Here is a 27745-nt window from a genome sequence, read left to right as displayed (position 1 = left end):
AAATGGATATTACCCTTGCATTTGGCTTTTAATTATACTTCCAAAAACTTACATCTCAATGCCATTAAAAGTAGGGTGACACTCCTGACTGGACAACATCCATCCATCCATCCATTATCTGTAACCGCTTATCCAATTTAGGGTCGCGGGGGGTCCAGAGCCTACCTGGAATCATCGGGCGCAAGGCGGGAATACACCCTGGAGGGGACGCCAGTCCTTCACAGGGCAACACATTCACTCACACCTACGGACACTTTCGAATCGCCAATCCTGACTGGACAACAGTAACATCAAAGTGTTTATGAGATCAATTTAAATGCTCCAAATAGGCTATGGACTATGTTAAATAAGCCTACACTATTAAAAAATAAAATACTTTAATATATTTAATGGTTATATAAATATAATAATAACATAACATTTAATAACAACTTTTACCACAATAATAAACCATATTACTACGTAATAATAAAATATTATGCAGAAAAAGTTGTGCAGGTTGTTTATTTTAAAGTGCTGAAGTGAGGTGTAAACAAGTGCAGTGCAGTCATTATGGGGTTCACTGGTTTTCTTCTGTTTCCAAATTCTGCAATGGGAAAAAACAAGGCAAATCTAGAAGTCAAAACCACTATCAAACCTCTTAAAAGCATTACCACACAGAAAACAGGACACACAGAGAAACCCCTTAGCAACTATCTGGGATCCTAGCAACAACATGAAACAAAAACTATACTTTTTTTATTATTATTATTTATAAACTACTTTTACAGAAAGTGGCTAAAACTATAAAATGTTTTTAAAATTTAAGACAGATTTATCTTACCTTGTCTTAAATGATTCCAGTTTAAGAATTCATCCTTCTCATGGTCTTGATATTCTAGAGCTGCTGAAGCAGGAGAAAGACAAAGTCAGGTAAAGAAATGTAGTAAACAACAGTACTGAGATTTTAATCAATATAAACTAAATATGAGGAAAATGAGTGAGTGATGGTGTAAGAGTGATATATACTGCATGGAGCATTACCGTATCACTCAGAGGTGGTCCTAAGTGTTTCTTGCTGGTTGTCTCGATGTGGAGGCTACCATCAAACACACAGAGAAACACAGAAAGAGAAGGAGGAAAATAGTTGAATATAGAATCAAATATACGTCAAATGTAATTCACACCCATACATGAAACAACACAAAAACAGAGCAGTCAACTACAAAAAAGTGATTAAATGGAATGTTTGTACGGGTGGATGTGGTGGAGGTCCGTCAGTCGGACAGTCCAGTAGTGTTCTCTGTGCTGGACTGACTGACGTTTGCTTGAAGACCGTAGATGGCATCCCGGGACAGATCTCCTCATGTGATCCTCATTTGTGACTGGAACCTAAACACAGTGAGCAACATTCCCTGCCGACAGAGAGGAAGAGACAATGGCCAGCCCACTCATTACGATGTGCCATATATGACTAGCAATATTTACATTAATATAACATTATCTCATATTTAACTCACCTTGTGTCTCACAGCCAGGAACACAAAGAGAGAAAAGAGTAACTTGGGTTAGAATTCGCATATATTATAAAACCAACAATTCAAGTGATATTCTAAAGCAGTGAGATTAAAACCAGCTGTTACACACATGTGTATGATTCCATCAGTAAAAAAAGTGAAGTAAATAGAAATTACAAATTGTTAAATATATCATTTAACTGCTACATGCACAAACTAACACATCAGAAGTGTCACAATATAATAACACAGCAATAATAACATCAATATGTCATTTAAAATGTAGTTTTTGGCGGGGAAGAGGGAGGGGTGGAACTCCGTGTGTCTCAGTGCTTGTCCTGAGGTAGCCCTGTCTTTAAGGAGATCTTCATACATGGATTATGGTGCACTGGAAAGGAGAGAACACCCAACCGTGCAGGGCAGAGGAACTCTAGAGGAAATCTAGGACCAGGACTGAGAAACTCTGGACACACTGGCATAGGGAAGAATAAGGAAAAGGCAGTGAACGGATGAGGGAGTGATCGGGTGCTAGATTAGATATGAGGGAGTTCTAGAAGTCCTCAAGCCTGTCCAGGAGCTGCTGGGTGTGGTATTCAATATACTCCCACACTGCAGAGTTCAGGGTCCCTGGATCCTCATACACATGCTCCTCCAGGGCAAAGACCTCATCCAGAAGCTGCAACAGCGTGCTCTGAGATACAAAAAGAGTTGCCAAGTGAGAAATTATGTACAAACTGCACTGCATAAGTCTTTGTAGTGTGTCTCCACTTCATTTGACTGAATCAATGTGTGTGAGCACAAAAACAAAGTCACTATATATTCTCATCTAAACGGATTAAGACTCCCCTAAAGCTCTCTCGTGGTGAATAATGACTGTTACCTGGACGGTAAGTTGGAATTCGTCTGCCCTGGGAGATCTCTGCTCCGTTGAGGAAAAAAGAGAATGCAGCATGGCCATGAGGTAACTGAGAAACCCCCCTGGAGTCTGAAATCAGAGTAATGTCATATATTTGCTCTGGGAGATTGAATATCTGCCTGTGAAAAAGATGATCCTCCATCAGGACTGTAAGATATTCTGTGTTGGAGGTTTACTCAGTTGCAGTGATGTGTTACTGGTTTAAATCAAGTCTTCTCCTGACACACTGTAAAAGCTTTAAAATCTACCTCAAGGTTTATTTAGTTTCTACTGCCATAAGAAAACTCTCTTACTGAACAGATCTGAGGCCTCATTCGTCCAAGAACTCCAAATAGCACCAATTCAAACACCACATCCACAAGGTTGTAGTGCATAATCTGAGAAAACAAGATCATTCTGTATCAGAGTAAAATCAGTGTGGTAAATTGTGTTCTGTTTTTGACTGTAGTCTATCTAACTCACCCCAATCCGTGCCAGCTCTGCTTCGATAGCTCCGCGGTTGGGGGGATACTGAGCTACCGCCAGCAAGCTGTCAAACGCCCCTTGGAAGTCAGTCAGATTCTGGAGGAAGGAGACAGATGATCAGAATATTTTAACTGACCACTCAGTTCACAGAGCATGTGTTTAGGTCATGACTGCATCCTACCCTGGCATTTAGACTGGCCAGTCCACCAAGGATCATTCTGCCAGCCACAGAGACATGGTTGCAGCACAGCTGGTCACTCAGAATGGCCTACAAAGTGAAGGGGAGAAAAAGGGTAAGTAAAGTCTGGAGAGACATTGTTACATAACAACAGTGAGAATTCATATGAAAATTCATTACATCTGAGAAACACTTACAGAGAAAGCATGGCGCAGGGCATCCAGTCTAAGAGAGAAGCTGGTGATACTCTTAGACAACATGTAGGTACTGTGAAAACAAAGGGCATTCCATTTGTGCTCATGAACCAAAGAGTACTGTGCAGAAGTCAGAGACCACCATTCTCATTAGGGTCCTAAATGATGTATAAAACACTTACAATAAAGCAGGCACTTCACAAGCCTCAGCACAGTCATCCTCAGCCTGTAGAACCAAATGTACCGTGATTAGTACAGCCAAATTGAAATTCTGAAGGTAATAACCATAAATAGCCATTTTAAATTTACCTCAGCCGAAGATGTCCTGGGCTGTTCGTATGGAGGGGAAGTACACATAGGCTGTGGCTCAGGTGGAGCATTTTCTGGCTCAGAGCGATAAACAACAATCCAGCTATGATCAATGATGTATAGTTCCTGATAAGTCTGAAAAGGCTCTGTGACCTGCAGAACAACAGATATTAAATCTGTAGCACCTTTGGCTAAAACGTAGCACTGTGGCTTTGCTGATAGGTATATGATACAAGCAGAAATGAGTTAACATCAAATGGAACCTGCTTACCTGAACACCTTTCTCAGATGAAGTGCGGAGGTGCTTGGTCAGGCCGTAGGAACCCACTTGAGCCAGCCGGCCTTCAATGTGCTAAAGTACACAACATAAAGCTCCCATTCAGTGACTCCTCATACCAGCTTTATCAGGTCTATCATATTTTAAGACAAGTTCATACCTCAGCAATGGTGACTCTGTGCACTGAGGCATAGTAACAGGGGCCCTGTGAGAGAAATTGGGAACTTTTGTTAATAATTACCTACAATAATAAAGGAACATTAGCTACAATTAATTATATTTATTAATTATAAAGAAGTGTAATTCAACCTCATCGGTGGATGTATAGAAGTCGTTGGTGAGGATCCACCATGAGTGAGACACTGTCCCACGCACCTGCAGCACAAATTGCCGCCTGATGTAAATGCTCTGTAAAATAGAAGTATAAAAAAAACACTCCTAAATCAGTCACATTGTGCTGTTGAAAGCAACTGCTGTGTAGTGCTGAACACAGGTGGGTGTGTCCGGTTACCTGCGAGTCTCTGCTGAGCCAATGTTCGTGAGACAGGTTCAGAGTCCTGTTAGAGTTCTGTATCTCGCTGGAGAGAAAAGTAAGAACCAGCCTCTCCAGGAAAAGTCTCAAAAACTGTAAACAGAAAGAACCATGTTGGACACAGATCTGGAAGTCACAACCAACACAAACCAAAAGTGCAACCTGTCCTCACGCTTACAGTGCGTACAGTCACCGCTGCGTCAATGGTCACTGGGCAGAGCGCAACCTGCCAGTTCCCGTCAGCAATGTCCTGCAATAAGTGGAGAAGAGAGGTGACATTAGTGAAGAAACCTTCACAGATTAGAGACATAAACTACTGTAATCAGAAACTATGCCAAACCACTGCATTCACCTGGAATAATAAATGCACTGCTAAGCACCACCTAGAGACCACAGCCAACGCCAAGAAACACATAACCACCTGAGATAACTGCCTACACACATCCCAGCAAACACATGCACAATTACCTAGTAACACACTAGTGAGCACTTAATATTCTTTAGCAAGTGCTTAGTAATGAGGCGGCACTGGAGGTTGTGGGTTAAAGTCCCACTCCGGGTGACTGTCTGTGAGGAGTTTGGTGTGTTCTCTCTGTGTCTGCGTGGGTTTTCTCCGGGTGACTGTCTGTGACGAGTGTGGTGTGTTCTCCCTGTGTCTGCGTGGGTTTCATCCGGCTGCTCACATTTCCTCCCACAGTCCAAAAAACACACATTGGTAGGTGGATTGGTGACTCAAAAGTTTCCATAATTGTGAGTGTGTGTCGTCCTGTGAGGGACTGGTGCCCCCTCTGGGGCATGTCCCTTCTGTGCGCCCAGTGATTCCAGGTAGGCTCCTGACCCACGGCAAACCTGAACTGGACAATCAGTTGCAGACAGTGAATGAATGAAAAGTGCTTAGAAACACCCTAGCAACTACAAAGCAACTGTCTACAATACTATATTAGATACCTGGCAACAACCTAGCTGCATAATCACAATGTATATTTTTCAAGAACTCCTCCATGCAAGCAACCATGAATTACAACATTAAAAAAGATCTAACAACACATTAGCAACCACTTATGATAACACAGTACTGCATATATTTACACCCCAACAGTAAAACTAATTGAACTACTTAACAACATCATAGTAACCATCTGCTAAAAGCTAAAAACCTTAATAGCATAGCAATCTCATAGAATAACCTTAGTAACCACCTGAAATACTGTTTCAACTGCCAATAGCAACCACATAAAACAAATTAGAGACTATCTGAAATACCTTAACAACTGAGCACCCTGGCATAGCAAATCAACCATATTTGAACACTGTTGTGACAATATAGCATCCATTCAGCAAGACCTGAGCAACAATATTTTAAAAAAATAAACACCTTAGCAACACCATAAAACTCACTTAACAATCAATTATATGGGGCATCTTAGCGAGCACTTTGTAAGAACTGCCATAGCAGTTCGTACGCAACCGTACGCTTAGCAACCGTACTCTTTTTATTTCGTTGGTTGTTTATTTTTATTTGTTTTAATTCCTTTTCCAATGAATTACACTCTAATATATTTATCTACAGCTGTGATTAATGGAGGAAAATCCTTTGGAAAACTCACCTCAGCCTGAGCACTGGAGAGAGGTTCAACATCATGGTCAGGATGATGTTGCAGCACTGACTGAATGTGGAGGTCCACCACAGTCGGGGGGCGATGTCGAGCTCTCCTGCGGGAGTAGAGGACATAAAGTCCAGCGGCGGCGGAGATGGAGCCGGCCGCCAACAGCAGGTGGCGCAGCTTCAGGTGAGAGAAGCCGCGGGAACCGAACACCTGCATTGAAACAGTGAAGAAAATCTCGGAGAAGAAATTAAAAATTGTAGGATACTGTGGAAAGCTGGAAGAAAAGAGTAGACAAGTCAAGTCTGGAGCTCTGGAAAGTTCAGCTTGGGTCGGTTAACGACTGAAGCAAATCACAGGTTTTAAACCAGTTGAAAGCGCTTCACGTTCCGATCGTACGTTTAAACACAAACATGTTTACTTTAGTTTACAAACAAGAAGTGTCCAACTTCTCCGGGGCGACGGGAGCAGAACCACTCTACGTCATCATCGATCACGGAAATGTATATATATATTTTTTAATAATATATGCTTTTTAAATAATTCATTATGATTTTAATTGAAATAAATAATTCATTTGATAAACTTAAAAATTATTAAGCTACCAGCATGGCATTTTATTATAAAATTTGTGTTCACCGTGTTTTTTTAAAAAAGCATTTTTCATTTTTTTTCTCCAGTGGAGGCCTAATAATTGCCATATACTGTATGTACATTTGTACTTGAACTGATCGGAAATTATCCGCTTGTTAAGTCTAACGCCAAACGTGAAGTTTTTCCAATTCCGGGTCCAATCGCGCCTTTGGTCCCATCTCTTACATTCATAAGGCAAGTGTTTATGGTTTGAATAAAGCTGTCTCAATCAGTTATGTTGTCTTGGTGCAGGGGTTCATTACAAGGAGTACATTAAACGTAAACTGAAGCAAACGTTCCTTTGGCAGCACTGTTTGCACATTCTGATCTGTGTGATCTGCCGTGACTGTGTGCTACGCCTCTGGGAGAGAGAGCTGCAGCTGCTCCGTCTCTGGGAGCCGGGGAACCGCGGAGAGAAAGCTGTGTTTCCCACAGTTATTTCTGGGAACCGAAGGAGAGAGCCGTTGTTACACCGAATTCTGTGACCCTAGAGAGGGCTAATTCATGTCCAGCATAGGGGTCAGTTTCTGACAGCTGCCGTCAGAATTTGTGACTCCACACTGAATATTAATTACATAAATGTACTTAAACCTGAATGTTTATAAGGTTTATATGGAGATTCGGTGGAGGTCACACATTCTGACGGCAGCTGTCAGATGTTGTGACCCCCTATGTCAACGCTATAAAGTAGCGCCCTCTAGGGTCAAAGAATTTGATGGAGACAGAATTTGGTGTAACACCGTATCTCCCGTTGCTGTCTCTGGAAGCGCAGGAGCCGCGGACGTCTCCTGCTCACTGTCAGTCCCGGTGTTGTAACGAGTTGCACTATCGATTATCTAATAAAAAGTAGTTAAGGTTTGTAAAGGAATGAGCTAGATTTGGTGCCGGTCGGGTTATTTATTCATAATAATTGGCTAGGAGGTCTGAAAAGTTACTAAATCTAGCGGCAAAATCACCAACTTTGCTGTACCGGGCAGCGGCTTGAACCCGGACGTGACGTTTCACAAGGTCGATACGTCACGATTTAACAAGTAGATAGCTATATATGTGGGATTATAATGCTCTTATACCTGCTAGATTTAATTGAATTTTGTTTTTCTTGGAGGGGGGTGGGTCTGGGACGCCAGACTTTTCTGTTGAGTCTTCTGGAGGAGGTGTTGTGGGCTTAATTCAGCGAAACACTGATGAGGGGAGGTGGGTCACCTGATGACCCCTGTGAAGAGCTAGTGATACAGTGGGTGGTTTGGGTACTTATGTGACGGGCTATTTTACATCTTATCTTGTGTATGATTATTATTATTAAAGAACACGTGCACTCTCAAGAAAAAAAATTCGAGAGAGATAGCACTACGTCACCAATTTGCTAAATAGAATTATTCGCTCTTTCCTCCTTTTCTACATAAAAAAACATTACTAATCCGAAGACGTTCACGCGCCACAGTTTTACAGTACATTTCATGGAAGAAAGACCTAACCGGTTGTGCCACAATTTGTTAGTTGAATCATATTTTTGGTAACTAATTAGACATAAGGCAGTATCATTGGGTAATAATGCATTTCGCTTAATTTGGCTTGTAGTAGAACCACACTCAAAACCTCTGCTCCAGGTGAGGCTCGAACTCACAACCTCGGCATTGCTTCAGTCGTACTGCTGTATAAGTACCGCGCGCTGACCGATTGCGCCACTGGAGCTCGTATAGACCAATGTATTGTTTGGCTTATCCACTGATTTAATGGTGGCCTTATTAACCGTCGTTCTCTTGTTTGTTTACGTTCAAATGTTTTTTAATGCGGAACAATATGTTTGAAGGAAAACAACGACTGTTGTTTGTACGTGGTTTAAGTTATTCAATGTTCTTTCGGTCTGTGTTATAGCTTCAGTTAGCAGTCTCCATAATTTAGGGTCATTTCAAAATTAAGTAATCTGAGACAGCAAAAGTAAGTCAATTTTGCCCACATGTGGAGCAGAAATAAAGCAGTAATCACTGTTAATGGTTTTCAAAGTTTGGAGGCCTCTCTTGTCATAAAAAACCTCAATTTTTCTGCCATGACACTTTTCGTAATGGCTCCATGGGATACAAAATGGAGCCATAAAAACCGTGACATAAAGCATGGGACACAATTAACTGTTGTAATTTTCTGCTGCATCGTGTGAGATAGAGAGTGTTGTCAGAGTGAGTATGCAAGGCATAGATTATATGGTTTTGAAACAGTTCTCATAGCCCAGACAGTGAGTATATAACGGTCCACTGCATAAAAAGGCTGGTGTACCATGTAGACCAATGCAGGTCCACCATCGGACCGCTCAAATTACTGTCCTAAATGATTTTGCTAAAATGATTATGCTAAAAATGTTGACACTATGGCGGCACGGTGGCGCAATCACACAACTCCGGGGACCTGGAGGTTGTGGGTTCAATTCCTGCTCCAAGTGTCTGTGAGGAGTTGATGTGTTGTTCGCGTGGGTTTCCTCCAGGTGCTCCGATTTCCTCCAAAAACACACATTGGTAGGTGGATTGGTGACTCAAAAGTGTCCATAGGCTTATTTTCTTGGACATTATTGCTATAGAGGAACCAAGTCCAAAAAGGCAACTACATTTTAGAAACAAGCTCAAAAAAGCAACCCACAACCACCAATATTAAGTAATTTTACTGAAAATGTAAACCCAAAATCCACTATAATATGCAGACCTTTTACATGGTGTGAAAATGTGCTATGTATGTCAGCTACGTTTTGACTAGTCAGAATAATAATTTAAGATATCTACAATCAAATTCTGACCTGTCAGAATTATCATTTAAGATATCAGAAATACAAAAGGCAAATAAGTTCAAGATATATGTAATTTATTTATCTTAAAAGGAATTCTGACTAGTCAAAAATAAAAATTTGGACATCTCTACTAGTTTTGACTAGTCATTTCTTTAATTCTAAAATTTAATTTAAAGTATCTACCATTTAGTTTCAGATATCTTAAAATTGGGCGGCACGGTGGCACAGCAGGTTCAAGTCCCGCTCCGGGTGACTGTCTGTGAGGAGTTTGGTGTGTTCTCCGCATGTCCATATGGGTTTCCGCCCACGGTCCAAAAACACACGTTGGTAGGTGGATTGGTGACTCAGAAGTGTCTAAAGGTGTGAGCGAATTTGTGAGTGTGTGTTGCCCTGTGAAGGACTGGTGCCCCCTCCAGAGTGTGTTCCCACCTTGCATCCAGTGATTCCGGCTAGCCTCCGGACTGACTGTGACCCTGAACTGGATAAGCGGTTACAGGCAATGAATGAATGAATATCTTAAAATATATTTAAGATATGCTTAATATAGAGGGAATTTAAGGTTTCTTTAATTGGAATAATGATGAGTCGGAACAAAAGGCAAGATATCTCTAATTTATTTTTTTGACTACTCATAATTTCATTGTAGATTTAATTGTAATTCAGACTAGTCTAAAGTTTAAGATAGTAATTAATTTCAGATATCTTAAATGAGAGCTTCCACTGAACTCAATGGTAAATTTGACATCATTTACACTAGTTAAAATATAATTAGAGATATCTTAATTTAGAATTGTGTCTAGTCATAAATTAATTGCAGATATCTGTAATGTAAATTCAATTGCTCAATTTAATGTTAAAATGCCTTTCCATATGCTGTCTGTACACATAAAAAATGGTGTCTCAATACATCAACACGCATATTTTATTTCTGGACATGTAAAATTTTATATGTACAGGTGTTAGAATTAAGACAGTTTTGGCCCCGGATGCATGCCATAGTATATTGACGACAGCCAGTAAATGGTAGTCTCTTATCATCTAAATATCTTAGGATGTACAAAAGTTAACGCTGCACATTTTATTGAAGGCCATTGGGCTCAAAACATATTGGATTCTCCATGTTAACGCATAGAGTATATGTTGTGTTAACAAGCACATATTTGCCACGTTAACATGTAAGATATGGGCATGTTAATTTGTTTTGAATGTGTTAAAACATATATATTTTGCGTTTTAACATGTTAAATTTCTGTGTTTTGTTTTTATCACTGTTGGAAATCATGATGTTCGTGAATCATGTGCTTTACTGTCACCTACTGGTGTATGGTGTTAAATAATGAAAATATTCCAGTGTTTATTGTTCTGAACAATGTATTTTGGGAGAATTTGTATAAACAAATAAATTATATTGTTGAACAGTTAGAAGCATATATAAATATTTTATTATTTAAATTATTATTATTTACCAAAAAAAGTATATATATATATATATAAATGATTGTTTTGCTCATTCTGCAACTAAACAGACTAGTCTCTATATTGAACATAGAACATAACAGTACAACAATGGCAGAAATGACTGCCTGGGCCAGTGAAAAATTTAAAATATGTATAAAGACACCACAGAGCTGTTCAGCCCAAGGTCTTAGCACCTGGCCAGATACACCATCAGGGCTATAAATCTTATAAAACATCTGAAAATAACTTAAACATGCATTCTGAAGAAGGCACCCTTCAAATATAAGAAAGGTGGAACAAACAGGCAAACTGCCTGTTGAAACATGAATAAGTCTCATTAACTACATTTGTCCAACAAAACTAACCCTGAAATAAATCAGTAATACATCACGGACTGTGACCGCTACCAAATTTACAGCTGGCACTACATATTTGAACATGTTTAATTTTCTTTAAGCTGCCAAATACAGATTCATGAGACAGATAGTGAAGCTCATAGTTCATCACTCCAAATTATGCATTTACACAGTTCCAGGCACTTGATGGTCTTTCATATATTTGTATCTGCTCAGACATGAAAACAATCAATTAATCATCATCAGAAATTGAGCTGATGTTATTTACACATATTATATGTTATTGACACAGTTTGAGACTTTTATGCATTATAGGACTTTGCAGTGTGGTAGGAGTGTGGTGCTCAAAATTTCTTATATGAGCTGTTTTTTTTTTTTTTTTGGCATAAACATGATACTTTTCTATAACTTAATGTAACATTGACCAGGGTATCTCTAATAGATCAGAAAATTGGCAAACTGACTTTGGAAAGGTTAGTGTAAATTCACTGAACTCTGCTATGTTTGTCCTTGGTGATATGGCTGTATTGAATTTGTTCATCTATGTGGTTTATATATTAACAAACATCCGCTTATCCAGTTCAGGGTCACGATGGGTCTGGAGCTTACCAGTAATCACTGGGCACAAGGCAGGAACACACTCTGGAGGGGCGCCAGTCCTTCATAGGGTGACACACACTCAAACATTCACTCACACACGGACACTTTTTGAGTGGCCAATCCACCTACCAACGTGTGTTTTTTGGACTGTGGGAGAAAACAGGAGGAAACCCATGCGGAAACGGGGAGAACACACCAAACTCCTCACAGACAGTCACCCAGAGCGGGACTTGAGCCCACAACCTCCAGGTCCCTGGAGCTATGTGACTGCGATACTACCCTTAACAGACCTTGGAATACTCAAATACTTTTGACATTGTGTAATAGGCTTTGTTTGCAAGCAGTAGGCTATTTCACAAGGACCCGTAAAGGGAAATGGGGGAAAAATTGTTATTAAGTTTACTGATTTAGAGTTATTCCTCCTTGTTTTCTAAATTATCTAAAACTAGAAGTTTATTTTATATCTTGACCTGGGTATTATATGGCATGGAGCCCAAGCCTGTCCAATAGGAAATGTACTGAGGCAAATTGGAAAGCACTCAACTTTAAATTGGGCCTAGTTTATCTGGCTATAGTTAAAATCTTAATGGTTTCTGAGAAAACAATATTAGAGTAAAATGAATAAAAGGGCCCTGCACCAGTTTCTTGCATATTTGTACACCAGGACTGTTGCAATAATGTGGGGATTAGTCAATGAAAAAAAGTTCTGGATTAAATGATTACAAGAACTTGTCAAATGCAGACACATCCAATATAGAACTGCATATATTTTAGTATGTATAACCTTATCAGTACTACATCCAACAGAATAATATAACAGCTATCAGATGAAACTTGACACTGGATATAATGTTTTACTCATTAATTTAAATACAGTTAGCTAAGTTTTGCAATATAAGGCGGAAATGACGACATGTCTTCCACGGTGGCTCTGGTACGTGGCAGCACGCATGCGCAGAGTTACCGGCTTCACGGCAGAGGAGCGGCTGCTTTACTGCGGGAGGAGAAACGGACAAAAGAAGCGCTTCCTACGGTTTAAAAAACAGTTCACATCAAGAGTAGATCAGCGTTTAGTGAATCGCAATGGGCTTGACAATTTCTTCACTTTTTGGCAGGCTTTTCGGAAAGAAGCAAATGAGAATACTGATGGGTGAGTGAGGGTCCGAGCGGCTCGATCATAAACGGGTCCCTGCTGCCTTTATTACTGGTCTGTGATAGTCTTGAAGATCTTGATTTTACATTACATCTGTGTTAGATAAGGACTCACACAGCTGAGAACGGAGTGTAAATCACATATGTATTCCACATATGTTACACTGTGTATGTTTAAGCCGTTAATTCATCACCAATATAGTACACTACAGAGGGAGCACGGAGGCGTTTGGGGCTTATCCTGGAGTCGAGTCGCTATAGCAGCTAGCATTACCTCGTTTGTAACCAGTTTACTGTGAATCGGCTCTATTGAGGTGACTAAAATGAATGAAACAAAACTAGCTAATTTGGAGCGAATGTAGTTAGAATATAATACTCATGCAACATACTGTAAATTATATTTTGTGAGTTAGCTGTGTGAGCTTATGCTAGCTCTGTGTACCGAATATACAAGAAGATAGTTTGACGACATTAGAAGGCAGATTTTCCTTTGAATTTCCCGTTTGACCTTAAATGCTGCAGCAATTCCATTAAAGCGACTGTAACGTCGGGAAAACGCGAGTAAGAAACGGGAAATAATGAGCCCAATTTAGCCTCTCCAAACTCGCTTCCTATTTGAACCGTGTTTTCCCCGTTTGATTCACGTTCTTTAAAGGCAACTAACAAATGGAATTGAGATTTGTTGTCTTTTGGAAAATGTGTATTTGCTGAGCAATTGTTTACTGACCAGTTTCGTAAGGCAACAAACCACTCTTACTGAATCTGAACAATCAGACTGCCTATTCTTCTACAATCTTCTCAAGTGACAGTAATGAATGAGATGATTATGTACAGTCTCCTGTTTTCACAGTGGGTTTGGATGCAGCTGGTAAAACCACAATACTGTACAAGCTGAAGCTTGGCGAGATTGTAACAACAATTCCTACCATAGGTAAGACTCGTCATGGGCCTTTTTCACTCATTCTTATGTTGCAGGGAGAAGCTGAGTGGATTTGTATTAATGCTTTTTTTTTTTTTTTTTTTTTTGTGAAGGATTTAATGTGGAAACTGTGGAATATAAGAACATCTGCTTTACTGTTTGGGATGTTGGTGGCCAAGATAAGATTCGTCCACTTTGGAGACACTACTTCCAGAACACACAGGTGTTTAAACTCTACTCACTCATTTACCGTATTATATTAAAGCTTACATTGAAAGTGTCTTCAAATCTTTTAAAAGTTGGTCATAATCTTTGCCAGAATCTATCAAATTTAATCTATCCTTTTCCCAGGGTCTGATCTTTGTGGTGGACAGTAATGACAGAGAGAGAGTAGCTGAGTCTGCTGAGGAGCTCTCCAAAATGGTAAAAGGATTTTCATTGTTATATTTATATTCTACAAGCAACCTCAAATATATGTTGCTCCCTGCTGATCACACTCTCCACCTGATGTCTGGTGGTTAATGTAGTGTTTCCTCACTTCCTGTGTATGTGCAGTTGCAAGAAGATGAGCTGAGGGATGCTGTGCTGCTGGTGTTCGCAAACAAACAGGATCTTCCCAACGCGATGGCAGTAAGCGAACTTACAGATAAGCTGGGCCTGCAGAGTCTACGCAGCAGAACGGTACACACACGTGCACACACAGTGGATGACTCAAACATACTCTGATTCAGAATTTGATGTTTGACTCACTGTTTTGTTTTTGTTTTTTGCAGTGGTATGTTCAGGCTACCTGTGCTACACAAGGCACCGGACTGTATGAAGGACTAGACTGGTTATCCAATGAGCTGTCTAAACGCTAGCGCCTCTGGACAGAAGAAAATGGGTGTCTGAATTTGTGAAAGAAAGATAACATTAATCTATAGACTCTGTTCTAAAGAGTGTGTGCTTGTGTATGACTGAATGAGTGGGTGAATGATGAGGGCTGATGGGCGATGAGGAGGCAGCCGTTATCATGTCTTATCTTTCATTTTCTTTTCTTTATTCCGAATCAATTCCATGTCTTTCTTCTTAACCACATTTGTTTTATATTGGCTATGCTTTAAATTGCATGTTAACTTTATAACTGTGACGGCATTATTTAAAAATTGGGGTTAACAGAATAATACAGGACTCTTAAGTATGGCAGTTCTGTATTGATAAACGTGTAGGAATTTATACAGAAACACAACCTGAAATTTCAGTTTGGTGCTTCCTATGCTAAAATGCAGCATATGTTTCAAGTATATCTGTCCCCAACAGCCATGGAGAACATTAAAGTGCATTGAAACTGTATGGGATACAGTGTAGACACACTCTCATTTTTACATATCTGCATATATCTCACTTTACTGTGATACTCTTTGTGAGCTTGTCAGCTTGGGTAAAATGATTTGGCCAAAGCAACTGACCTGGGGGTTCATAATACCCACAAAGATGTGAAAACATCTTTTTCTACAACAGTGTTGGAACAACAATAGTCTGTATATGTGTGGTCTCTGATATAGTACAGTAATGAAAATTCATTTGAATTTTGAATAATGCTATTGTTACTTTCAGTTTCATAGCAATCAACACTCATGCAAAAAAAAAAAAAAGTACCATATTCAGGGGCCCAGTCATGAAACATTCACAAGTGTTTTGGGAGCACCCTCTCTATCTATTTAATGCAGCATGCTCCTGCCTTCCACTCTGTTGCCTGTATAGGTGTTAGGCTGTGAATCTAGCACAGTGCAATAAGGTAACTCTCATCTGTGGTTTACTCTTTCTTAAATGGTGTATATTGAGCAAAGGTAAAGGTGACCAGTACACAACCACAAGCAGTACAGAAGGATTGGTTATGGTAATGCAATAATAACAGTATGCGTGGTGTGATATTGTTTTGATTTCTCATTGTATTTGGGTTTTAATGCTAGCTAATGGAAAATCTCCTGTTTTTTGAGTTTTATATGTGCTGTATGAACACTTGCCCTGCTTTTCTTAAATAAACATTTCCTGAAGCTACCAAACATTTTCAAATGTAATGTTTCATGTTGGACTAATGGAAACTGCAGGCAGTAAAAGCACGTCCCTGTATCTTGTGCAATAGCATTCCAACCTATTCAGGCCTAAGGAAATGTTAATAATTTTTTTACTTAAATGTGTATATATATATATATGTATATGTGAGTCTTAAGTACAATTGCAGGCGGTAGCACATCTGTTGCTCTGCATAAATTGCCCACTTTCACTCTGCTCTGCAATGTTAGGAACACCCACACGACCAATAGTGAGGAGGTATTATTTGGGTGGTAAATCTACTGCAGTCACACTTCTGTTCCTGTGTTATATTATCATGTGTTGGTGACTGGATAAGACACAGCAGTGCTGTTAGAGATTTTAAACACTTTGCGCACTGGCCACTTTGTAGATTTAAAATCAGAGAGTAGCTTGTCTGTTACTGCAAAATTTGTGTTGCTCATCCCCTAGTCTATAACCACATAGGCTATGGATGTTTGTGGTTTGTAGACTATTATCTACAGCTATTAACTCCAGCAGCACTGCCATGTCTGGCCCACTCACACCATTATGACACACTAACATGACCATGTCAGTGTCACTGCATTGCCGAGAATGATCTGCCACCCAAATCATTCTTGCTCTGTAGAAGTCCTCACAATTGAAGAACATGGTGAATGGGGCTACCAAAGTATGCAGAACAACAAATGTATTACATTAGGTCATTTTATAACCCGTAGTGCTCCTGTATGGTCAGTGGACCTGAAAGTTTGTACATATTGTAGAAACAAGGGGGTGGTCATAATCTTGTGGCTGATTGGTGTATTATAAAACTGCTGTTGTTGAACCAGTTATCTCAAACTATGTGGCTCACAAAGCAAAAATTTCTTCCTTGTTTCTGCAGTCATTGTCTATTTTATTTGCTCCACTTATCATGAAGGGGCAATTTGTAATTCTACAGTTGCAGACAGTAATTCATCCTTTGCTCATAATTCTACCATCTGTCCTTTTATGGCCAGGACCCCCACATAACCACAGCAATGGTAATTCATTTTTAGCGCTGCAGTAAAACTGATGTGTAGTGTTGTGCTGGTAGACAAGACAATGCTGATGTAGTTTTCAAACACTAACTGCTGGATTGATAATAGTCCACCAACAACAAATATCAGCCAACAGTGTCCGGTGACCATGAAGGAGGATGACCAACACAACTGTGCAGCAATTAAATGTCTCTGATTTACATCCTGTTTGGTCCAGTAGGTTTTTTAATTGAGTAGACATGGATGTATGGTGCTCATGTGGGTGATATGACCAAAGAACTTGTAGAACTACAAAGAGCAGCAGTATGGAAACTGGTGCTCTGGGCTGATTGGTGTAAATTCAATGGAATAAACTTGTGAAAATGTTTAATTCTGAGTTTTCAAGCTCTTTATTGCTGAAGCTTCTTGAAGATGGGATGGACGCATCTAGATTTAAATCTTATTTCTCATGACACTAGTGAATGAAAAGAGTGGAAATGTCAAGACAACCATCACGAATTAAACAACAAAGTTTACATTATTCGACAGAGGTAACGGGAAAAGAGTGACGTGTGTCATTGTCTTAAGTTTTATTCAATGAAACCAACAACATTTCAGAAACAGAAACCTCTCCCAGGAAACTGCGTCATATCTTCCACGGAGGCCGTTACGTGGCAGTGCGCATGCGCAACTTGCTGCCGCCGCGTTAACGCGCATCTCTCCGAGCTCAGAGTTAAACTTCAGCCCAAAGCCTCCGAGGATTCAGTTTTAGAAGCTAACTACTCCAACCCGCAGATATGGGGCTCACCATTTCCTCTCTTTTCGGGAGATTGTTCGGGAAGAAACAGATGAGAATACTGATGGGTGAGTATGCCTGCCAGCTGTTAGCCTTTAGCTTGAGAGTAGACGGCTTTAGCTTTAGCCTCGCGTACTACCTCCGTGTTTGAAATGCTATCTAGCTAACTCTATCCATCTCGGGGTTAACGTTTCTCTCCGCGGAGCGGGAAACATGTTCGGTAAAGTCCGTTAAACTCCAGGTGTCTGTTACTGACCGAACAGTGAACAAAGTATGGCCAACTTATTTATAACCGAGCTTCTGTAACCTTTGACCAAAGACTTCGTCTGCGGATATGTCTGTGCTCAAAGGTGCTGCGCTGACCCTGACCAGGTAGATAGCTAGGCTACTCAGTAAAGGGAAATATAAATGTATTAGCTATATTTTTCACTTCTAACAATGTCAACGATTCATTGGAAATGAGTCAAAAATGTAATTTATAAATGTAGTACAGGTGGGATTCGTTTTCTCTGGTGTCAGTTTCATAACGGCCTCTAATTGTCTTGATAAATGTACGATTAATCGGTTAATAAACACCAGCTGGTCAGTTTGCCCAATGACGGTAGAAAAATCACAGTACCGCTTATGATGAAGACTCCAATGACATCACTGATATCTACACTTGAGGATATCACGAGCCGACCGAGTGGGAGCTTAAGTTACTCATTTCTAGGTCTTTGTACACTTGTGTTAAAAAGTACTGATACGTCAAGCCTTGACACTTCCTACTGACTGTTGAGTCTTAGGAAACAGTCCCAGAACTGATAGTTTTAACTAACCTAATAATTACTGCATGATGAAATAGAGAAACACACAGGAATTATGTAGGTGTAGCTTTGTAGACGGAGAAGAAATTATATTTTAATATCCTACTGAGGAAATTAAGACTGCGTTTAACCAGTTGTATACACACCGATTCTAAGGGCAGTGAACACCCACATGCCCAGAGCAGTGGGCAAACACTTAACAGTGCTTGCTGAACAGTTGGGGGTTAGGTGCTTGCTTAAAGGAGTAATCTGTAATACTATTTTTGTGTCCTCTAATGTGTGCAACCTGGCAACCCAGTGGGTTTGGACTGTAATGTGATTGGATAGAGGGCGGGATCTTAGGCTGAAACATGGGGACTTCTTAAAGAGAATACACAGGCATCATCACTGTTCTCTGAGACATCAGTGTTTAAGTCTAGCCTATTTTCTTAATCTCTGGTTACACATCCTGGACATTTTATAATTGACTGCAGTAAATATATTATTAATGGCTCCTTTAAGGAAACTTAAGATCCCAAGTAGGACTGTCAGCCCAATGATGTAACTAGTAGTTATTATTCAGTAATAATGTTTAATTAGTCCTCTCATATTCTAACTGGTCCTAATGCTTCTTTTTTCCACTTTTAAGTTGGTCTTGATGCAGCAGGTAAAACCACAATATTATACAAACTGAAGCTGGGAGAAATCGTGACTACAATTCCAACTATAGGTAAGTTTAATATTTGCTACCAAATTAGTGTTGACAGAAACTTTCAAGAGAACCCAGCATTTCTCAACATGCTTTTTTGAAAAGTATGCAAAATTTCAGGTCACCCCAGTCTAATATATATATATATATATATATATATATATAAACATGCTCTGTGCATCTGTCACACACGATCTGACAGCTATGATCAGCAGTAATTTTTTTGAAAATAAAATTGTGACAGAAGCAAATCAATAGGATTTTGTATTGAATAATCTGCTCGGAAATAAAATGCATTTTTGTCCAATGACCCACAGCATTAATCTAGATGGTCCTAGCTTCATTAAATGGCATTGTGAATATCTGGTTTATGTCTACATCCAAGGATATATCCTGACACACATGATCATACATCAGAATAATACAGACACTTTTGGGATACAAAATAAATGAAATTGGGGGAAAAAAAGAGCAATACAAAAAGCATTCTAGCTCATACTTAACATTAGGTACAAGGCTAATGCTGATATCACTACACAACAAAGAGGCAGCATGGCAGCAGTGGATTAGCCTATCTGTCCATTTGAATAGATTCTGATTCACAGTGCATGCAGTAGAACAATAAAGGTTGGTATCTTTGTAGCAGACCTTGGTGCTTAAACAAATGTTTTAGCCAAAAAGTTATGTAAATTATCACGTGTTAGAGGACATGACACAACAGGCATTGTGAAGGAGCGTTTTGTTCTGGGTTTAGACTAATTCACCACAAAGCTTTTTCATAACATCTGAAGCACCTGATACGTGTACTGATAATATGTACACTATCTTACAAGCATGGTGTAAAAATACACTTTGGTAGATAAGACCTTTATCATTGCAATATAACATCTTGTAAATTGAATAAACATCAATATTAGGTCATTTCCATGATATAGTAAACAGTAATAAAGTCAGGCAGGACAGATAAACCAAGTGGCTCCATTCAAATACACAATGATGTAGTACAACCTCTAGATGTCACTGTGAAACTTGTCATAGTCACTTGTTCATATGCGAATGAAGAATGTTGTTGTCTAGAAGGGATTACAGGAAGCTTCATTTCTGTACTCATGGTTAAAACAGCATAAAACTGAGAAGTCTTAACTATCATATTAGGATTATTAAAGGCTAAGCACAACTTAATGGACCTCATGAATATTTCACATTATTTTAGTTACTGACATATAAATTATGAATTAAAATGAAAATAGCTGCTTAATTAGCTTTAAAACTGACAATTTTATTAAATTGACGGAAAAACCCGAGCTCGCTACGGAAATTCTTGAACGCAACCATGACGTCACTGGTGGACAACAGCTGAACAAACCGTAATGCAGCTACGTAGCCTAGTATAATCTGAGCCACCAAGTTTAGCAAGTCAAGCTAACGTTAACTAACACCAACTAAAACATGCGAAGTAAGTGTCCTTACCCTGTTTACCTCCATGTTACAGAGGCTCTTGAACACCTTTCGTTGGTTTCCTTACATGCCCATATTGTTGGAAAAGCGCCAGTGAAATGAGCTACAGAAAACGGAGTGAGCGGATGGTCCTTTCCAAAGTGCCCGTTTAAAGTTAACAAGTTTAGTCCATTTTCTGGATATTTTGGGATCTTTGGGCCATTTGTGCACAGATGTCCCACTGTACATTGAATGATTGCAGCCAAAAACAACACACCTTTTCGTCATTTTGCATTAAATTAAGTGCAACTTCTAGAGTTGTTGTCCACCATCTACATCACAGGCAAGACGCCTATTAGAGTTTCCGAACACTGTTTGGGGGGGGGGGGGGGGGTCTTTTAAACCTTATTCCTTGAATTAGTAAGAAATAACATGTTTTCTGACTATCAATAAACACAAGTTAGGAACTCAAATTCCACTGTACTTATTTGTTTGACACTTTCATAGAGCTGGTGCTTAGCCTTTAACATGAGTGAAATATGGGTCATCTAACATTTTGTTTCATAATTGAAACCTTTAAATACTAAACATAATTCAAACAAAGCTATACAAATTAAAGAGCTGCCATACACTGCACAGATGTGTCATTCAAAACAATTAGCAACAAACTCTGTGTATCCAGCATTACAGTAACGTAAATGATATGCAGATTAATGTAATGCAAGTCCCATCCACGCTGTTTCACATGACGTTACATGTCCTGCAACGTGAATGTTGCGTACACACACGTCACATTGACGATGCTGAAACAATATATTTTTCAGGTCTAATCTCAACACCTCAGTGCTCTTATTTCACTTAAATGATTTGATAGTGGTAGTTGCATAAGGTAGTAAGTGTTTTAAATGTCACACTTCTGTTCTAAATAATATTCCTTTGTTTTTTTGTTTGTTTGTTTTTTGTTTTTTTTACTGGGCAGGATTTAACGTGGAAACTGTTGAATACAAGAACATCTGCTTCACTGTTTGGGATGTTGGTGGCCAGGATAAGATTCGTCCACTTTGGAGACACTACTTCCAGAATACTCAGGTATAAAGTTAATATTGCCAGAATTAAAAAAAAAAAAAATTATATTATTTTTCCCCATCCCAAAGGTTATATTTGTATAAATCATGCATGCCTGCACTTGTAATTGTGAATGATTTGTAGCTATATATGTGGACGGTATTAGTGTATGAAGTGTATGAAGCCTTATGATTGTTGTCCTTAGAATGCGAGTCTTTGCAGTAAACAGAGGAAAGTCCAGACCAAATGGGTGGAGATTAATATTTCATTACTGTTACATAGAGCCTTATGACAGAGGATAAGTGCTACAACTCAATCATTTAATGAGGGTTTTCATTTTAGAGTTTCAATGTGCTCTGTTATTAAAGATGATGCCAAGTAGAATGAAGCAAAACATATAAATCTAAGAAAGTTCACTTACAATTATAGTCTAAGCAATTTTTTTTTACATTTTAAGCTTTTGCTTTATCCTGTTACATAATGCATGATCATCACACATTTGTTTTATTTTATTAAAAAAAAACTAAATACATCTTTTGTTTTGTGTGAGGACTGCAGTGTTTTCTGTGGTAAACTCATGTCCTTGAACAAGTTTTCACAGGGACATATCTTTTTCCACACGTTCCTCAAGATATTTTTTCCCCTTCATATGCACACTGCACAGTCCACCACTATTATTATCCACTTTAATTTTACCCTTGATGTTGTAATAAAATCCAATGTTTTAAGAACAGTAAATTCACAGGAGAATGAGATATTTTCCAACTATTTTATGCAAGCTTTTTGTGGTCCATTTGTGATGTACAAATCATGTTGCGCCATATGCCTTGGTTCTTGTATTTCATGCCTCTTTCTTGTTTCAGAGTTAGCAAGAATTGTGTCTCATACATTATTTACACTTTTGTGCAGGGTCTGATCTTTGTGGTGGACAGTAATGACAGGGAGAGAGTATCTGAATCTGCTGAGGAGCTCTCCAAAATGGTAAGTGTTTCTGAGCCAAACTGTGTATACTGTTTAGAAGATCAGTTGCTTGAGCACTGAAAGCTTTGCTGTGATTTGCGCTGATAAACGCATTTCTTGAACTGGTGAATGCTCACGTGACCTCACTGGTGGTGTTTTTGTTTATGTGCAGTTGCAGGAAGATGAGCTGAGGGATGCTGTGCTGCTGGTGTTCGCCAACAAACAGGATCTTCCGAATGCTATGGCAGTGAGCGAACTGACGGACAAACTGGGCCTTCAGAGTCTACGCAGCAGAACGGTACAGAAACACGCGCGCACACACAGCGGATGCCTCAGATGCACTTAGATTCAGATTTTAATATTGTACTCTGTTCTTTTGTTTGGCAGTGGTATGTTCAGGCTACCTGTGCTACACAAGGCACCGGGCTCTACGAAGGACTAGACTGGTTATCCAATGAGCTGTCCAAACGCTAGTGCCTGTGGACCGAAGAGGCGAGAACATGTGTAAACGAGTGATAGGTCTATGGACTCTGTTTTGAAGAACCAGTGTGTAATGATGGGACTGAATGCGGGGATGGAGCCAGTTTTCATGAATTTGGCACCCATCATCGTGTTTTAGCTTTCCTCTTCTCTGTATTCCTTTTCTCACTTTATTTTTTGTTTTAATTGTGTAATTCCTTATTACAAAGATTAAGAGGGTATTACGTAGGGCTGAATTTCCTGTGGCTCTTCCAGTCTTTCAAAATGTCTACAGCAAAAAGAGGAACCTGATTGTGCCCAATCAGGGTTTGGTTTTGGATTTGCACACAACAAGCTGATTATATTTGCTGAGGCATACCTTGGAATAGCATGATATTTGTTTGAATACCACAACAGGGCAAATATGTGTATTAACATAATTTCTCTTACATTTTTTGTGACTGTGAAAACAACACGGGTACAAGTCTAACAAATATAACCAAATTAACTAAACAAGCTCAGTATTTTTAGTAGTGCCCCCACCTTAAAGTGCTGTTGTATGCTGGACAGGGAATAGCAGTCTAATTAGAAGCTGGGAAAATAGGAGGTCAGAGACGCCTGTTTTGAATGCATCTAGATGTCCTAGTTATATAACCAGATTTTCCATATTCATAATTTTGGACACATTAAGGTGTTTTATGCACTGCAGTACTTGAGTCTCTGTATCCCTTTACAGCAGGCTGCTTCTAGAGTTTTTGGGCCCAATGAATCTTTTTTTTCTCTCCTCTTTTCAACACACACTAGCTTCCACATTCCTAAATCAGCCAGTGCATGCTGATTTCAAATTAGAAAAATAACATATTTCAGAATCCTTTTGGCTTCTGCTTGAATGTTAAGAGTTTTCAGTATACCCATTTACCCCAAGTTTCAAACATGGAGAGGATAAGATACACTTAGGTCATGAGAGTATAGCTGTATGTGAAATGACAACTGACTTTTCGGTTTCTTGCATATTTTAAAGTTAGTAGCAATTACAGTGTCAGTCATGCATATGTCAAGACATGTCTTTTGCTGGTGTTGTATGCTTATCCCTGGGGTGCTGCTGAGGTTTGCCATTGACATTTGAGACTTTTGTGACTAAAACCCTCCTTTGAATGCAGTTACAATGTGCTGAACTTGCCTTTTTAGGGATGTTAAACAGATTCTCATTCAGCTGGACCCAATTATCAAGGTGATGTTTGTGTATTTTATGTATGATAATGTTTTAGAATAAAAACACATTAAAGTGAGTTACTGACTTCTCTCTCCGTAGATACATTCTATGTAAATCCCCATTTCTCTAAAGTTGGGACATTTTTGTAAAATGCATTAAAATAAGAATATTTTAACTGGTAAAAAATTTGTAAATATAGGGGTGTTGGGGGTATCAGAATCAAGCGTTATTGGCCACATGCTCATACATCCAAGGGATTTGGTTTAGGTTACAGTAGTTCACGGTGCACATGCATTGACAGTATTATACAGCAGTACAGAAATAAAAAGACAATGCTACCAAACACGCATACTATCACACACAAACAGCCATATATGTAAACATGTTTTATGTTAACGTGAAGGGTGCAGCAGTTATGTGCTCTAGTGGCAAAGTGACAAGTGGAGCTGAGTGAAGATCCTGAAGACGCACTAGTTGTATGCATGAAGCATTAAGATGTTGTATGGCTCCATACCATTGACATTATATATAAACTGGACCCAGTGACCCCGCTGTTTTCAATGAAGAAACCTGAGGTCAATCATGTCACTTCCTTATCATTCAATGAATCCCGGGAAAGACTGTGCAGATGCCCACATGATGCGAATCTTCACCATACCGTTCAAACAAACATATTGTCTGTAGGGGCTGCACTGTTGAACACAGGCATAAGTATTGACTAAAGTGACAGCCTGCTGCGATCATATTGGCAGTTATCATCATTACTGGAGAATATTTCTGGTAAAATATGCATTCTTAAACTTTATATCCTATAATGTAAGCTATAGTTTAAATCATAATAATTATGCTCGTAATTCTGGCTTTTTCCAGCAATGGCGTTTTCTACATTCTCACTGCATTTAGCAACATTTTACTGAGTTTCTTCTTCAAACAGCACAGTGTTTTGGATCACAGCTTTATCATGTAATCTTTAGAATTACTGCGGAAACAAATCATTTCTAAAATATAAAGAGTTCATGAAGCTTGTGGATCAAATGACAGAAAGCCCATTCTCTGCAAAATAGAACCAGTGCTGTGTCGTAATTGGAAACAGCTCTGAAACGCCTTTATTTTTAGTTCAAATACACACCGAAATGAATGGAAGTGAAAGGACAGCTACTCTCTCGTAGTGGTTCTGCGTACTTCCTGTGGCATGCTTTTGAAAGCTAATCCTGAGGCCCTGCTCTGTACTTTGTGTGAAATTTCATGAGAGAATCTGTACAGCAAGACTGGAAACCACTGCTGAATGTGCATGACCTTCAAGACCTCAGGTACCACTACATAAGGAACCATCAAGTTATTGTTATAAATATAAACATTTGGGAGCACTTTGGAAAGCTGTTGTCATTTAATGCAGTCTGCATTAAGAAATGCAACCTGAAACACTATTACACAACAGAAAGCCATACACGAGTTCTCTGGGCCTGATCTCAGATGGTCAGAAGGACCATGGAAACACGTGCTGTGTTTAAAAGAGTCTACATTTCAGCTTGTTTTTGGCAAAAAATGATCTATGTGACAAAGATGACCATCCAGATTGTTATCAGCTTAAGGTGCAAATCCCAACTCTCATCTATGTTGGTGCATCAGTGTCCATGGCATGGGGTGATTGTATATGTGTTAAGGTACCATTTTAGCAGAGGCTGTGTATTGGGATTTTAGAGACATAAGCAGGCAATGTCTGTCCTAGAGCATCTATGGCAACTGGAGTTGTTAAAATGGATAAGAATAGAAATGATACTCGTTTGAATGTTTTGACTGATCAGTGTGTGTGTGTGTGTGTGTGTGTGTGTGTATCATAGATGCAAATGTAGTTCAGTAACACAGTGCTCTATTTTAAGATCTTGCTAAGTTTTGTGACATTTAGAATACAGTCCAATTATCAGTTTTGGATTCAGTTGTATTCCTGGGAAATCCAAGGGCCATAGCCAAGAGAGGGCTGGGGTTTGAGTTGGAAAACAAAACCTAGAGAGAAATGGAAAACGAAACCTACACCGTCATGCTTCGTCCTCCCTGTGATGTAAAGTGTGGGCGGGAGATTGCAGAGCTTAAATAGAGTGTAGAGCGAGGGCTCGGTCTCTTCTATCCTACAGATTTATCTGCTGAAGTGACCGGACGGCCTGAGCTCAGATTAGCCAGCAGCTTCCTGATGGCTGCGCGGTGAGTGTTTCTGTTAGATTATAATCTTTTAGATATGAGATATTTTCATTTGAGATGAATAAATAAAAAGCATAATTTGAATTAATAGGATCTGCTTCATGTTAATTAACAATATCTCTCATTTTTATAATCCCCCAGACTGCTGAGCTCTGGTCAGCTTGGGGACTTCTGAAGGATTTCTGGGGCATGTAGCCCACTGCTTGCTTTTTTTTATTGTAAGTGAAGTTTGTTATTTGATATTATTAATTTGAGGTTCTGTGTTGGAACATACGGTTGTATGCAAAAGTTTAGGTAACATAAAGTTCATAAATCTGAAGGCTGCTGTGTAAAATGATGCAGTTTTACCAGGCTGTGATTGGAAGAATTTAAATGGTCACATTGTATTTTCACAGATTTGTGGAGGAGAGGAGAAGAACCCAACTGCCAAGGGTTTCGGGCACTCTGGCCTACTGACCTGTTCCAGTGAACTATGTTGGAGCCCTTCTGTCAAGAGGACGGGATGGACACTACATGGCGACGCTGGTCATGGTTCAGCAGGCCTGCAGTGAACAGCGCCAGGTCTACCATGACCTGCCAACGAAGCACACAACACTAGAAGCAACCAACGACACAAAGCCGACAAAAATTCTTCCCCTTACCTTTTCCCTGTTGGTCGGCTTCTGGTTGTCTGTTGCTTGGTTGGCAGGTTCTGGGGATGGCCTGCTGTAAAACAAACAACAAACCTTTCTTGTTTTTTTTTTAAGGCTGAGTGCAATTTTTCCTCAAAAATTAAAAATAAAAAACGCAAAATAATGTCAACCATATTCCTTGGTGTTGTGTGGTTTTATTCAATGTGGTTTGTTGTAGAGTGAACAAGACTAGGCAAGCCTAGTTTAGCCGGACCAGTATAATCCATATAGCCATTGTCACAGAGGTTTTTCTGGCATTTCAAAAACAGGAAAGGCCAAAATACATAGCCTTGTCATTGGAAGTTCCGGAGAAGCTTTGGTGCTTCATATCAATGTCTTTATTTACATGGGCTTTTTATTATGTGATTGTGTTGTACAGAAAATATGGAGAGCAGGACTAACAAATGCAGAAGTGAAGAAAGGAGCACAAAGATTTGTTCATAATATATAACACTGGCATCAGTGGTTTTCTTGTTCATTTAATTTAAAAATAAATACTAGATGATCTACCACCAAAGATTTGGTTGATTTTAAGAATG

General features: G+C 39.3%; 3 protein-coding genes, 1 long non-coding RNA gene and 1 other non-coding gene across 7 annotated transcripts; 3 read left to right on the top strand and 2 right to left on the bottom strand.

The window, feature by feature from the left end:
• Positions 1–87: 87 nt before the first annotated feature.
• Positions 88–6423, bottom strand: LOC136709451 (uncharacterized). 3 transcript variants are annotated; one of them, XM_066684702.1, is made up of 18 exons: positions 5975–6423; positions 4546–4617; positions 4347–4460; positions 4145–4243; positions 3996–4040; positions 3830–3910; positions 3559–3711; positions 3432–3475; positions 3253–3322; positions 3059–3145; positions 2875–2973; positions 2706–2789; positions 2377–2481; positions 1500–2187; positions 1235–1394; positions 1024–1078; positions 824–886; positions 88–586 (listed from the first exon to the last, which is right to left on the bottom strand). In XM_066684702.1, exons 1-14 carry the CDS (start codon positions 6188–6190, stop codon positions 2047–2049), a joined length of 1410 nt encoding a protein of 469 aa, XP_066540799.1. In that variant the 5' UTR covers positions 6191–6423; the 3' UTR covers positions 88–586; positions 824–886; positions 1024–1078; positions 1235–1394; positions 1500–2046. The 3 variants fall into 3 exon arrangements, with proteins under 3 accessions (XP_066540799.1, XP_066540798.1, XP_066540800.1); XM_066684701.1 differs by having other exon boundaries at positions 89–586; positions 824–883; XM_066684703.1 differs by lacking the exon at positions 5975–6423 and adding an exon at positions 4720–4801 and having other exon boundaries at positions 89–586; positions 824–883.
• Positions 6424–8203: 1780 nt separating this feature from the next.
• Positions 8204–8296, bottom strand: trnai-uau (transfer RNA isoleucine (anticodon UAU)). The gene is given in 2 exon segments: positions 8204–8239; positions 8259–8296. It is a non-coding gene; the product is annotated as a tRNA-Ile (tRNA).
• A 4430-nt stretch (positions 8297–12726) lies between these two features.
• On the top strand, positions 12727–15899 carry LOC136709452 (ADP-ribosylation factor 4-like). Its single transcript, XM_066684704.1, has 6 exons — positions 12727–12941; positions 13794–13874; positions 13976–14085; positions 14214–14285; positions 14418–14543; positions 14636–15899. Exons 1-6 carry the CDS (start codon positions 12875–12877, stop codon positions 14720–14722), a joined length of 543 nt encoding a protein of 180 aa, XP_066540801.1. The 5' UTR covers positions 12727–12874; the 3' UTR covers positions 14723–15899.
• A 1646-nt stretch (positions 15900–17545) lies between these two features.
• On the top strand, positions 17546–24423 carry LOC136709566 (ADP-ribosylation factor 4). Its single transcript, XM_066684899.1, has 6 exons — positions 17546–17779; positions 19146–19226; positions 21622–21731; positions 22617–22688; positions 22840–22965; positions 23055–24423. Exons 1-6 carry the CDS (start codon positions 17713–17715, stop codon positions 23139–23141), a joined length of 543 nt encoding a protein of 180 aa, XP_066540996.1. The 5' UTR covers positions 17546–17712; the 3' UTR covers positions 23142–24423.
• Positions 24424–26405: 1982 nt separating this feature from the next.
• Positions 26406–27341, top strand: LOC136709941 (uncharacterized). Its single transcript, XR_010804544.1, has 3 exons — positions 26406–26538; positions 26677–26753; positions 26931–27341. It is a non-coding gene; the product is annotated as an uncharacterized lncRNA (long non-coding RNA).
• Positions 27342–27745: the final 404 nt, after the last annotated feature.

The sequence above is a fragment of the Hoplias malabaricus genome, chromosome 11 (genome assembly GCF_029633855.1).
Source record: "Hoplias malabaricus isolate fHopMal1 chromosome 11, fHopMal1.hap1, whole genome shotgun sequence".
NCBI classification, from domain to species: Eukaryota; Metazoa; Chordata; class Actinopteri; order Characiformes; family Erythrinidae; genus Hoplias; species Hoplias malabaricus.
Note: the sequence above shows the minus strand (reverse complement) of the source record. Positions and strands in the feature narration are given on the sequence as shown.

What these genes read in the sequence shown, in the direction of transcription:
- LOC136709566 (XM_066684899.1), top strand. Translation starts at nt 17,713, where the DNA reads ATGGGGCTCACCATTTCCTCTCTTTTCGGGAGATTGTTCGGGAAGAAA. An exon ending in ACAGATGAGAATACTGATGG is followed by an intron (nt 17,780 to 19,145) that starts GTGAGTATGCCT and finishes TCCACTTTTAAG; the next exon opens with TTGGTCTTGATGCAGCAGGT. An exon ending in ACTACTTCCAGAATACTCAG is followed by an intron (nt 21,732 to 22,616) that starts GTATAAAGTTAA and finishes ACTTTTGTGCAG; the next exon opens with GGTCTGATCTTTGTGGTGGA.
- LOC136709452 (XM_066684704.1), top strand. Translation starts at nt 12,875, where the DNA reads ATGGGCTTGACAATTTCTTCACTTTTTGGCAGGCTTTTCGGAAAGAAG. An exon ending in ACTACTTCCAGAACACACAG is followed by an intron (nt 14,086 to 14,213) that starts GTGTTTAAACTC and finishes TCCTTTTCCCAG; the next exon opens with GGTCTGATCTTTGTGGTGGA. An exon ending in AGAGTCTACGCAGCAGAACG is followed by an intron (nt 14,544 to 14,635) that starts GTACACACACGT and finishes TGTTTTTTGCAG; the next exon opens with TGGTATGTTCAGGCTACCTG.
- LOC136709451 (XM_066684702.1), bottom strand. Translation starts at nt 6,190, where the DNA reads ATGCAGGTGTTCGGTTCCCGCGGCTTCTCTCACCTGAAGCTGCGCCAC. An exon ending in CCCTGCGCCATGCTTTCTCT is followed by an intron (nt 3,146 to 3,252) that starts GTAAGTGTTTCT and finishes TTCACTTTGTAG; the next exon opens with GCCATTCTGAGTGACCAGCT. An exon ending in AATTCCAACTTACCGTCCAG is followed by an intron (nt 2,188 to 2,376) that starts GTAACAGTCATT and finishes TTTGTATCTCAG; the next exon opens with AGCACGCTGTTGCAGCTTCT.